Consider the following 12444-nt stretch of genomic DNA (forward strand, 5'->3'; position numbering starts at 1 on the left):
GAGATTACTGGGTTTGTATGTGTTGTATTATGAGGGTCTTTATATTTATGGTGTCGTTGTATCTGTAATTAGATCAGGGTTTTGGTTCAATTACTTGTAAAGGGATAAAATTGTAATTATATGGGGATTAGGCTTTTACGTTTCCTTATAAATAGTCTTTGTGGGATAACCTAGGTAAATCAATTCCTACCAGGGATTGAGGAATTCATCCATAGAAGGAATGGGGGCAAGCAAAGGGGTAGCACTTTGTGAGATGTGAAAAGTGGTATGAGGTTTCCTAGGAATAGTGAAACTCCTTTTCTCTCTAGTGAACGTAAGTAGATTTGTCAAATCACATTAAGTTCCTCCGGTGTATTTTGTTTGTGTTCCTCTTCTTTGTGGTTGTGCATCGTATCCCCAACAACTTAAATTCCAGTTCCAAATTACTAAGGGTTATATTTTCTTTTCTCTTTTTCCCCTCTTGTTCTTAATGGAAAGTTATACTACTTCATGAATGGATATCTTAACATACAACTACTATATTATAATTGGTCATTGAGGACAACAGAGATGTAAGAGTTTTTTTTTCTTTTTTTTTTTTTTTTTTTTTTTTTGAAGAATTGAAGATGTATTGGGTCCTTCACGGTTGCTCTGCTAGTATAGTTTGTGAATAATTTCTAGTTAATAATTTAGTAGTTTATTCAAATGGGCAATTTACCCAGTAACCCATATTCACCTTAATTATTCCCCACCCAACCCACCTTGTCCTGTAACCCAGATCATGATTCTCAAATTTCTTTGTGACGAGCCCACCTAAATCAACGATCTGAGTTGCTTTCATCGCTGGTGAACTTCCTTCCTCATCTATCAGCTATGCAATTACCCAACAACCACCACTCCTTCCCCTACTCAAGTTAACCAATCTATATCAAATCCCAATCCAGTATCAATTATCTTGGCTGCTCCATCTACTAGCAATACCTCTTAATGAAAGAAAGCATTTCTTGATATGATTAATACTCGTGGCTTTCTCGATTTGGGTTTTCATGGTTCGGCATTTACTTGGTCAAACAAAAGGAAGGGTAATGCAAATATCAAGACCAGATTGGATAGGGTTCTTGCAAATTATGATTGGAGATGTGCTTACATGGATGGATGTTGTAGTTTTTGTTTGGGCTTCTATTGGATCAGACCATTGTACTTCGATTCTGGACTCTATTGGTGGGAAACGTAAAGGTAAGAAACCATTCCATTTTGAATCGGCATGGTTTCGTCATGAAAATTGCAAATAGTGATTGCAAGTTCATGGAATCATCATACATAAGATTCGGCAGGTGCTCATTTGCTACAAAATATGAATGTATGCCAAGAGAATCTAAAAGGTGGAATAGGGATGAATTTGAGCATGTTCAAACAACTATTCAGCAACTATACATTGAGTTAGAGTCGTTGCACCAAACTAGAGGAGGTTAATATTACAATTGATCTCCTTGCTGAACAACTAGCAAGGGAGGAAGAAATTAATTTGGAGCCAGAAGAGTAGGGTGGATTGGTTGGATGGGGATGATAAGAACACTGTGTCTTCCATGCTTCAGTAGTGCAAAGACATCCTTATAATAGAATTTTCAAATTTCAAGACTCATCTAGAACTTGGACTTCCGATTAAGATTCTATTTCCCATGTTTTAAGAGATCACCACACTGAGGCTTTCACTTCTCAGGGGGTAGATTATGCAACTATGGAACATGTTCTCTCTATTGTGGTACCTGTGATTTCGACAAATATGAATGAGGTGCTCACTGCTCTTCCTACAGCTAACGAAATCAAACAGGTTATGTTTTCTATGGGTCTTTTGAAGGCACTTGGTCTTGTTGGCTTCCCACCTCTTTTCTTTCAATATATGTGGAATAGTGTGCAGGTAGATTTGATTGCATATGTGCATGAATTTTTCGAACTAGTATAATGATGCTTGATCTCAATTCATCTTATATATATTTATCTAGACTACAAAAAAAAATCTCCTTCAAATAGTGGCGGTTTAATTAAACCGCCACTAATTATGTATATACACCATTTAGTGGCGGTATTTAAAAAACAGCCACTAATTTTGCCATTTTTAATATTTAGTGTCGTTATCCAGCAAACAGCCACCATTTTCTTATTCGGTTTCTGTTTACCGCCACCAATTAGGTTTTTTTTTTTTAATAATTCCCCTATATTTGCTATTATTACATTTATTCCTAAAAGACAATATTATTACATTTATTCGTAAAAGACAATATAAATACATGAATACAAAGAAAATTCAAAAAAGCTAAAAGTATTCAAAGAACACAATTTACGAAAAATAAATACAATACATATTAATCAAGTCAACTTGTATACAAATATACAAAAGCTACATGTCGTACTCTACTTGATGTTACATTATAACCTAAACACGAATAAGAAAAGAAGAAAAAAGGGACACAAATTTAGCACTTGGGCGATCTAAATGTCGCACTCCTTTCTTCCTAACATGCAAATAAGAACACACGTTAAAAGATGATTTATAAATAAAAAGAAGAAAATCATATTATGAATAAATATTTGAGCCCCTTGGAAAGTTGTTCTTGCCACAACACTGGTTTTGTTCCAAAAAAAAATGAGAATACTTTTTGATCAACTAGCTTACCACTAAAGAATGAAGAGTAGCCAAAAATAATTGTAGCATCCTGCATTTTGTTGCATAAAAGAGCAGACTTTAAGTTTTGATTGGTTTATAAATGTGAAAACAAAAATTCTTTAGCATAGAAACAATGTGTAGCTATTACCATGTGCGTGAAAGAACAAGAAACATACAGCAAAAGTCCAAACCCAAAGGCTGAAAAACAATCAAAGGGTTTAAAACCTAGTAAGATAAACACATGGATTCTATGTATATATCACCAGAGAGTAGACCTTGTTTTTCAGAAGGTACCTCGTAATTACCACCAAGTGAAAGTCATCATCCAAAGCTCTTTTTAAGAACTTTTGAAAATCAAAATTACTTCCTTCTGGAATGTGAGCCTAAGAAGAAGAACAAGAAAGAAATCTATTAAATAGACAGCAGAACCAAACACTTAGCATAAATCAGAAACAAAATTAAAGCTTAGGTGATTATGTTATGACAGAAGCTACCACAGTCAGCCCTCAAGATATTAAGCATGGACAAGAATAAGATTAATGAGGAACGTCATAATGATTACTACATTACCATGTAGGACTGGATAAAGAAGAGAGGAAACTTTGAGATAAAGCATGAAGCACACACTCAAGTCAGTAACCCAAAATTACTTTGTAATTTAAACCCTCCTTTCCAACGTTGGGTAGGCTCAATTATATACAGAAAAACAAAACAAACTAGATTCTAACACACAAACTAGACTTCAATGCTCAAACTAATTTCTGATCATCATCATCAACAAGAAGCACAACAAGCCTTGTCCCAAATAAGTGGGATTGACTATACGGATTGTTGACTTCCAATAGCTCTATTTGAGTCACTTATATGAATCACTCATAAGTATTAAAAGCCTGACCAACTCAACCAACCATCTAGCAGCACAATAAATGGGAAATAAGAACAAAAAGAGTGTACAAAAGAGTGTAATAGAGCACCTCTTTCATATCAAAACTAGATCTGCTGGAGCACGACGGCCACGCTCCATCATTGTAATCAGGCCATAATCCATCTGCAATAGAATGGTTGTGTATAATTTAGCTCAGACATTTTAAAACAAGTGGAAAGATCGATATATTCCAAGTCAAAAATGAGAAATAAACTCCAACAGATTTTTAAACAAATGCATAAGCATAAATATGCTAACAATATTATTGACTTGATTGTGTGAGATTACGATAAAAGACAACAGGTGCACCTCAAATATCGTAACATGATTAGAAGGAAAATGGTTTTTTCAGTTTCCACTAATTCCTCATTTTATGTCAGGTGATTTTGGTTTTGGAAACATAGGGTTGGACATTTTCTTGTAACCAGGCCAGAGCATTGTTGGGATCAGTCATGTTTTGAAGATTCCCAATTTCTACTATGAACTCAACATTTGAACCAGAGAAGACCTGCAGAACGCTTGGATCAGCATCATAGAGTTTTACCCTATTAATATTATTAGATTCAATGAGGACCGCAACTTGTGAATGAGATGGGAGATTATTTGCAATCTGACCATAGTTGATCCCAAATGTAAAGCTGATCGAGGGCCTGTTGAACAACCGGACCTAAAAATATAGAAGGAGAAAGAAAAAGAAATTGAAAGAACAAAGGGAAGTCCCAAAAAGAATTTAACCCTAGCCTTTCTATAGTGACTTCACTACTTCCTTGAACCAAATACAGTTTTAAGTGATGATATAAAATTTACAAAATCCTAATGAAAATAAAATCATTTTTCCATATAAAGGCCCTTTTCCCCACCACTCGAATTTCCCATTATGAGAACAAAATCTTTGGAATCTAGAATCAGAAAAGACTACTAATACATGAAAACAAACAAACTAAAGTATCATAATGGAAACCTTCATGTAAACAAACAAACCTTAACACATGAACAGACTTTAGCTCTTAATATCATAGAGAGAACCTGAGTGAAAAACAAAAGCACAAGTGCTGTGTAGTAAACCTGTGTGGTTGTGCTGTGTAGTTTAAGGGGATTGACAGGATTACAATAAATCCAGCAAAGGTGATTGGTCCTCTTTAGCAACTTCAGAGACTAGAAATCTTAGAAACAAAAATTGAGATGATGATGCAGCCAAGGACTGATCAGTTGCAGCAGCAATCAGAAATCCAAACTGTAAACCTAACAAAAATGAGTAAGGAGAATATGATGCACACGAACCTTTAAATCTTCCCTTTTAAAGGCCTTCCATTGCAGCCCCATTTTGACATATACCCATTTCTTATCCAAAACATCCACTTGATATCTCTCCTGCAAGAAAAAAGAATAATTTATCAAAAAAGAAACGTCTTAGTTGTAAATTGTCAAATAAGCAGCATTGATGGAAAACTACTCGAAGGTCCTTCCTTGTTCATGTTCCCCTGATTCATACATGGTTGAAGCTGTTTAAAATCTTTTTTTTTTTTTTTTAATAAATAGAGGAGGTTACGTTACTAATTTTAAATTTCAAACTCAACAATCTATTCTACTGCTTTCCCAGAAGGGTAAATGGGTTCTAGAAGTCTCCAAATGAGATTAATTAAGAGCCATGATTAAGAGCAGAATGTGGTGGGGTTTCATCATCTAGTATCCATAAACTAGATGAGAATAGTTCAGGTGAATATGCTATCCCAATAGTTCAGCTCCAACAATTCTCCAGGAAGACAAATAGACAACCCTACAGGTACACCCCTTTCTCTCAGGATGCAAACTCAACTAATATTCTAATACATCGTTCCCAACCCTCTAGAACAATCATTCCCATTACCACCAACAGCTGTCAAGAGAGAATATAGAAGCTTTTTCCCTCCTTTACCCCACTTCCATGCACAATTTCAATGTAACTAGCCATTTTCCCATGCAACCCATTAATGACCCTAATTTAGACTACCCCCAACTAATCCACTTTAATTCTCCAATCTTCATCCAAAAATAGCTCACATACGTTTTCTACCCAAAAAATAAAAAGTAGAAAAAATAGCCCGCATACATTGGCTCTGCAATTACCCCAACTGTCACAAACTATTCAAAACCTAATTCCTTACTTGTCAGAAGTCAGCTTACTTAACTCCCTATTAAAAACTCTCATCCGTCCATAACCAACATTTCCAGTACTATAGATTCTGAAAACCATCCAACCCCTCAACCCAATCATAACCAGCAGCTTATCTCCCCTGTATCCCTGCTGCAATCCTATTGATCTCACTTTAATAGCCAGAAAAGAGGCAACTTAACATGCTATACCAAATTCCGTACACTACCCCATCTTTGTAGATATATTCCCACTCTCTATAAAGTCTCTCTCCTCTCTGTTTCTTCTACACCCCACCACCAAACCAAGCCAGATTTAGCTACTAGCAGATACTCCATTTAATAAATAACAACTGCCTAACAAGTTCACCAGGGACTAATGAACACTAGAATAGGCTAGAACACAACATGTCTTCCAACATAGATAAGATAGGAGTAAGATTTTATAGCTGATCAAATTACAACTAAAATTTGAACTTTATAAAATTTTACTGCTAGCTCATGCTCAACTTGATTTGAACTTTGTTTTGATTCAACTAGGATTTGTGTTCTATTTTTTTATGTAGCTTTTATAGGATACAGTTTCAGATTGAATATAGACGAGCTGAGTTTGGTTGTGAAGATATCTTTTCCCTGCCCTGCTTCCCCTTTCTTTCTTTTCCTATTTTTCTAATTACCCCTCCGTGAGAGCCCACCCTAGCCAGGCCTCACAGGTTGAAATCTCACAATGGGTTTCTTCTTTTTTAAGAAGTGCCAAAAACTTGGGGGCCACTGCAAATGCTGCAGCACTGTGGGCCTTGCTCAAAACCTCCTTATACCTATTGGAAAATGTATACAAGAGGAACGGCCCAAAGGTTCTGTCAAACCTCCTTATACCTTTTGAGATGTGAAAGCAGAAGTCATGTTTGTGTACAATCAAAATTCAAAAGTGAAAATAAAAAAACATAATAGGGTATAAAGAGGAAAGTGATGTGTACTTGAAACTCCTTACATCCTCCACCCCAAACTCAGTTAGTCTTTCCCTCTTTTCTCTGCTCTCAAATGCTCTAAAGCTCTTCTCTAACCAATACCTCCCCACCAGTGTCAGGTAAACCCAGGACATTGATGACAATACCTGCCCACCAGTGTCAGGTAAACCCAGGACATTTGCTTGGCCAAAGTATCCATGTGGGGATAGAATGACAACATTGAACACCATAGGAATCCTCCCAAGGAATGTCTCCAAAGTAGAGGGGTCAGGGGCTTGAAGAATGTCAGAGAGTAGGCGTATAGTCTCTGACACACGTCCAGCATTATCGCCCCAACCTCTTTCAAAACCCATTTCCTGGAATCTGCTTACAAGAGGATGGACCATGAATGAGAAACTTTAAGCAAATGAATTGTGCATCACGTAAGAAACAGAAACAAAACCTTTAAAGCAACAGCGGTATATACACCATGAGGAACAAAGAGGCAGAGCATATAAACGTGAATTAAGCTGCCTACCTATGCTCAAATCAGAATATGGTGCGTCTGGAGGGAGCTTTGAAAGATATTCATCAGCCTTCGCCAAGACAGCCTGAAGCCTAGACACACTATGAATGCGATCGTTCAGCATCATTGCTTGCACACCATATTAACCAAGCTACAATATTCAGCTTTAACACTAAGTTTCATAGTTTTATAGTTCCTTTATGTTTTCCCATGCCCATTTACCTAAAAAAGAAGGGGGGTGGGGAAAAAAATAAAAGTTTTCCCTGCCATTGTTTTCCATATATTCTGGTCGTGAAATTGGGTTTGAACGAGCTAAGCCTTTTGACACTCGATAGGAATTCGGGTGCAGCAATCAGGAAGTTTGTTAGAACAAAAGCCACAGAAACTCGGGAAAGAAATAAAAGTTCTACTAACATGTCCCTTGTATTTATGAACTCTGAGGAAGTCCACCAAAGGCTCCAAACAGTCTTTATTCCGGAACATATTCGAAGAGAGATGACGGTTGAGGAATTTAACACCGTTGCCGATGGACGATGACTGATTCGGGCGAGGGATATGCGTTTTGAAGGGTTCAAAATCAAGTTCAAGCACAAAAGGATTATTTCTCCTGAAACAAAATTTCGTCACGGTAATAGTTAGGGAGCTAACTATGAGAAGGATAAAAAGAAATGAACTAGAAGAAAAGAAAAAGTACTCACGCGCCATCGACGAGTACTTCCTTGAAGCGAAGATAGTTAGAGATGCTCAACTGTTCAACAATGAGTTCATCCAAGTTAAATCGAACGAATTCCCAAACCCCAGGCCTTGGACGAACCCCTATGGCGACGAACGGCGGAAGAACTATGACTTCCTAAAACAAATGCCATGTAGATCAGAAATTTAAGCAGAAATATAACAGAAGAAGCACGGTGATGTTGTCAAAGATCAGAAAGATTAACAGTGTGGAGTACACCTGAGCAGATTTTAGCACTTTAACGAAAGGACCATCAGTAAAAAGCTTCTGCTTCTCTTCATCTGCTCCAGCAACTTTGGTCAACTCACTAAGTATATGATGTCGTTGCAGAATCCCTTTCCCTTGGGCTGCATACCTTTGAACAAATACATACAAACGGTGTTAAGAAGAAACGGAAACTAAACAAAAACCAAAAAAATGAAGAGAAACTATGAAATGAGATTTGAAACAGAGAAGATCTACAGAAGAGAGAAAAGAAAGGTAGGAGAACCTGGAAAGGAGAGAAACGAGTTCGTTACGATGACCAGAGAGAGCGTCTTCAACCCTCTCGCGAAGGCTCGAGTGAGTAACTCGTTGCTTTCTCCCAAGTGAAAAAAAGTTGCTTTCTCACAAGTGAAAAAACAGGGCGCGCAGTGTTGGGCGGGGAGGCAAAATTTCGATCAATACGGTGGCGGTTTACGAGATTGATATTTTGTCATTTAGCGGCGTTTTATGTAAACCCGCCACTAATTTACAAAGTGTGAGGGTGGTATGCTGTGGATTAGTGGCGTTTTATACAAAACCACCACTAATTTATTTGCATTTAATGTTGGCTGACATGCTGTCGATTAGTGGCGTTTTATACAAAATCACCACTAATTTATTTACCTTTAGTGTCGTTTTCCCCAAACCGCCACTAATTTACAAAATAACACCGACACGCCACCATATGTATATAATTAGTGGCAGTTTATAATAAACCGCCACTAATTAAACGTCACCAATTCCTAAGACCGACTCACCTCAAACGATAGATCAGTTTAGGCCTATTTCGCTTTGTAGTGTTGCAACAAAACTTATCTAAAAAATTATGGCTATGAAACTCCAACAATTCCTTGATATTATTGTTGCTCTCCAGTTTGGGTTTCATGGGTAATGCAGGTTATTGCTTCAGTTTCTTACAAGCTCTTGGTTAATGGTGCCATTAGTCATGCTATTCATCCTTCGAGGGGTATTCGTAAAGGAAATCTATTATCACCAGTGATTTTTATATTAAGCTCACATGGTCTCAGTTCCATTATTCATCAAGCAAAAAGTCAAGACTTGGTTAGAGGTGTGCAGGTTAAAGGTGGAGCTCCCCCAATATCCCATCTTCTCTTTGCAAATGATAATTTACTTTTTTATAACTTAATCTAGACGGGGTCTATAATCCAAGGGCTGCCTAGATCTAATTGTAAGGCAAATGGCCAAGCTGTAAATCTTCATAAATCCATTACCTTTAGCCCTAATACCCCTATGAAGTTTTGGCATTGGTTTTCTAGGGTTTTGAAGGTCTCTTACACTAAGAGCTACATTAAATATTTGGGACTACCCCAGGTGGTGTCGGCTTCAAAAGGAGCCTTTCCAATTTCTCTCTAATAGATTGACTCAGAGGTTAGAGGGTTGGAAATTGAGCTTACTCTCCCATGCAGGGAAAGAAGTGATGTTGAAATCTGTAGCCTTTGCTCTTCCTATGCTTGTAGTCATTTTGAAATTCCCAAAACCTTACATAATCAGTTTAGAAGACAAGCAAAAAAAAATTTTGGGATGATGTGTATGGGAAACCTAAAACACATTGGGTTTCATGGGATAGATTGTGTTTACCCAAACCATGGGGGGTTGGGCTTTAAGGATTCTAAAACTCAAAACTTGGCTTTACTTGTAAAAATGGCAACTAGGTTTTGGAGCATCTAGATTCATTATGGGCTTGTTTTACTAAAGCTATATAACTTCCTCATTCAAACTTTATGGTTGCTATGATAGGAGGTCAATCGTCTTGGGGTTGGCAAAGTTTGATTGCAGGGAAGAAAGTTTTACAACCTTTGATGGAGTGGCATGTGGAGACAGGAGAGAAGATTTGGGTATGGGAGGATAAGTAGATTAAAGGGCTCCTTGTTGGTGCAATAGTAGGCCATCCCCCTATAGGTATGGAGGATTTACTTGTCTTAGATTTGATTGATCAACGATCTCAAACATGGAATTTTATTATTATTATTTTTTTGGGTAATTTTCATTTGGACCCCCTGAAGTTTGGTCCATGTCATTTTTAGTCCAAATAAATGGACACTTTGCACCTACCTCCCCTGAAGTATTCAATAAGATCAATTAAGGACAATTTGAAATTTTTATGACCAAAATACCCTCACTATAAGATTTGCATATTTTCTCTCTCATCTCCTTCATCGTCTCCATCTTCAGTCCGGCTTCGGCCCCATCTCTGCCTTTTTTCCTCTTCAATTCCGGCAACAGTTGGATAAAAGTATTTGCGACCACGAAACCTAGCAGATGGAAAACGTCGCTCTACAAGTGCTTCACGAGCTGCAACCACAGCTATTTTTAACGGGAACTCAAATCATCGTAAGTCCATACCCTTGATTCTGCGTAAAACTCCATGACATTCTTCCCTGTAATTTCCAAATTCCATGGTGGCTCCCTTCCTGTTCATGGACATCAAAGAAAGCCCTCAATTCCACCTGAGACAAACAGAGAGATTGTATTTCAGATCCATCTTGTCTCACCTGTAGGAGAAACTCCAGTATCTATATTGGGAACCCATTAAAGCAACGGGTTTTAACATAATCTAGAGAAATGTACCCACATCAAGTAGTTATTATATCTACCACTATCAGGCAATAATGTGGACTGAAACTTTGCACCAACAATGAAACTGAAGAGCAGCAACTTGTCATTTCAAGGTTAGAGACCAATTCAATATGGCATATCTGGAGAATCCGGCGTCGAAAACATGGAAGAAAAAGACGATCTTCGAAATAACGCCTAGGCTGAGGGAGAAATAGATCCAGGTCTCTTCGATTTCACTTTATCGATGTTTCTAACCACATCGGTACTCGGTTGACGCCAAGCTCCAAACCGGAATATTGATGACGAGTAACCACATCAGTACTCGGTTGATGTTGCAAGCTCCAAACCGGAATATTGATGACGAGATTCTCAAGTTCAAGCTTCTTGACGATTCCTGGAATTCGAGTCATCGTTACTAAGTCAGGACTCTGTTGACGCTGCGACTTCTGGACTGGATTACCGACGATGAGATTTTGATTCTCAGATCGAGACTTCTTGATGATTTCTGGAATTTGAACCATTGTTAATGATGGATTTCTGCTCTCTTCACCGCTTTTGCTGATGTTACTTCTAGTTCTCACCGTGTAATTTTGATATATCGACTGATTTTCTGCCAGAATTGAGCCTGAAAGGAGAAATCTTTGGCAATGCAATGGTTGCAACTCGTAAAGCACTTGCAGAGCGACATTTTCCATCTGCTAGATTTCGTGGCCGCAAATGCTTTTATCCAACTGTCGCCCGAGTTGAATAGGAAAAAGGGCAGAGATGGGGCGAGGCCAGACTGAAGATGGAGACGATGAAGGAGATGAAGGAGATGAGAGAGAAAATATGGAAATCTTACCGTAAGGGTATTTTGGTCATAAAAATTACAAATTGTCCTTAATTGATCTTATTGAATACCTCAGGGGAGGCAGATGCAAAGTGTTCATTTATTTGGACTAAAAATGACATGGATCAAACCTCAAGGAGTCCAGATGAAAATTACCCTATTTTTTTTAATAAAAGAAAATTAATATTAGAACTAAAAGCAATTACAACTACTAAATATTGTTCTATTACAGTCATCCACCTGATTAGCTGTCACATCCACCCAGTTGGTATCCTATCTGGCATACCTGGGAATGTGATCCACAGCCCGAGGATCAAGGATCGAGCGGCCATGCCTCCCACATACATGATAATATAATCACGAACAATATAATCAATGTTTTAAGCAAGTAATAATCAGATCAAGTGAATAAGAAAAGATAATCAATCGAGTGCCAGAAAATGTTAAGTATCAAATACATATCAAGAAAGTCTCAAAGAGAAAGAGAGTGATCAGAAGTCACTCTTTCTCAAAAGCAACGGAAAAATGGTTAATTAATTTAGTTACAAATCCCAACATCAAGAGTAAATCCAAAGAGTTAATACAACATATCCAGTGTTCCAAAAGACATAAAGGCCTAGGCTAGAGTCTCCTCCGTCATAAATAGAGTATCCTCGTAGGTGTACACAAAGGAGACTAAGCAAGGCCTCTCCCAAATCAAGGTCGGACTAACTCTAGTACGGAGGGTAATCACCCTCGGCACCTTCACCATAATCTTCGTAATCGCCAGGACCTTCACCGTAGTATGAGGGATCCTGCACCGCCTCATAGTAAGAGCCATCAATGTCTTCAGTACCTGCAGATATGTCTAACAAAACAATTGCAGAAAGGAAATGAGTTCAAAGAACTCA

At 37.8% G+C, this 12444-nt stretch overlaps 2 protein-coding genes across 3 annotated transcripts; both read right to left on the reverse strand.

Moving 5' to 3' along the window:
- Positions 1–2678: 2678 nt before the first annotated feature.
- LOC149024065 (uncharacterized) lies at positions 2679–7117 on the reverse strand. Of its 2 annotated transcripts, none has more exons than XR_016171419.1 (6): positions 6814–7117; positions 6677–6769; positions 4851–4940; positions 3619–3692; positions 2939–3027; positions 2679–2842 (listed from the first exon to the last, which is right to left on the reverse strand). XR_016171419.1 is itself a non-coding variant. In XM_089142880.1 (6 exons), the coding sequence occupies exons 1-4, from the start codon at positions 6990–6992 to the stop codon at positions 3624–3626; spliced, it is 417 nt and encodes a 138-aa protein (XP_088999006.1). In that variant the 5' UTR covers positions 6993–7117; the 3' UTR covers positions 2679–2842; positions 2939–3027; positions 3619–3623. The 2 variants fall into 2 exon arrangements, 1 of the variants encoding a protein (XP_088999006.1); XM_089142880.1 differs by having other exon boundaries at positions 6691–6769.
- Positions 7118–7198: 81 nt separating this feature from the next.
- LOC149024066 (uncharacterized) lies at positions 7199–11246 on the reverse strand. The gene is made up of 7 exons (XM_089143404.1): positions 10981–11246; positions 10513–10580; positions 10302–10461; positions 8396–8506; positions 8125–8260; positions 7871–8022; positions 7199–7779 (listed from the first exon to the last, which is right to left on the reverse strand). Exons 1-7 carry the CDS (start codon positions 11244–11246, stop codon positions 7485–7487), a joined length of 1188 nt encoding a protein of 395 aa, XP_088999530.1. The 3' UTR covers positions 7199–7484.
- Positions 11247–12444: the final 1198 nt, after the last annotated feature.

The sequence above is a fragment of the Hakea prostrata genome, chromosome 2, assembly GCF_041222555.1.
Source record: "Hakea prostrata isolate BN-2017 chromosome 2, UWA_Hpros_2, whole genome shotgun sequence".
Lineage (NCBI taxonomy): Eukaryota > Viridiplantae > Streptophyta > Magnoliopsida > Proteales > Proteaceae > Hakea > Hakea prostrata.

Coding starts and splice junctions, on each gene's coding strand:
- LOC149024065 (XM_089142880.1), bottom strand. CDS start 6,992: ATGCTGGACGTGTGTCAGAGACTATACGCCTACTCTCTGACATTCTTC. Junction 6,770..6,813: donor TACCTGACACTGGTGGGCAG/GTATTGTCATCA, acceptor ACTGGTGGGGAG/GTATTGGTTAGAGAAGAGCT. Junction 3,693..4,850: donor TTAAAAGGGAAGATTTAAAG/GTTCGTGTGCAT, acceptor ATTCTATTGCAG/ATGGATTATGGCCTGATTAC.
- LOC149024066 (XM_089143404.1), bottom strand. CDS start 11,246: ATGGTTCAAATTCCAGAAATCATCAAGAAGTCTCGATCTGAGAATCAA. Junction 10,462..10,512: donor AGTTTTACGCAGAATCAAGG/GTATGGACTTAC, acceptor CTGTGGTTGCAG/CTCGTGAAGCACTTGTAGAG. Junction 7,780..7,870: donor GAAGTACTCGTCGATGGCGC/GTGAGTACTTTT, acceptor ATTTTGTTTCAG/GAGAAATAATCCTTTTGTGC.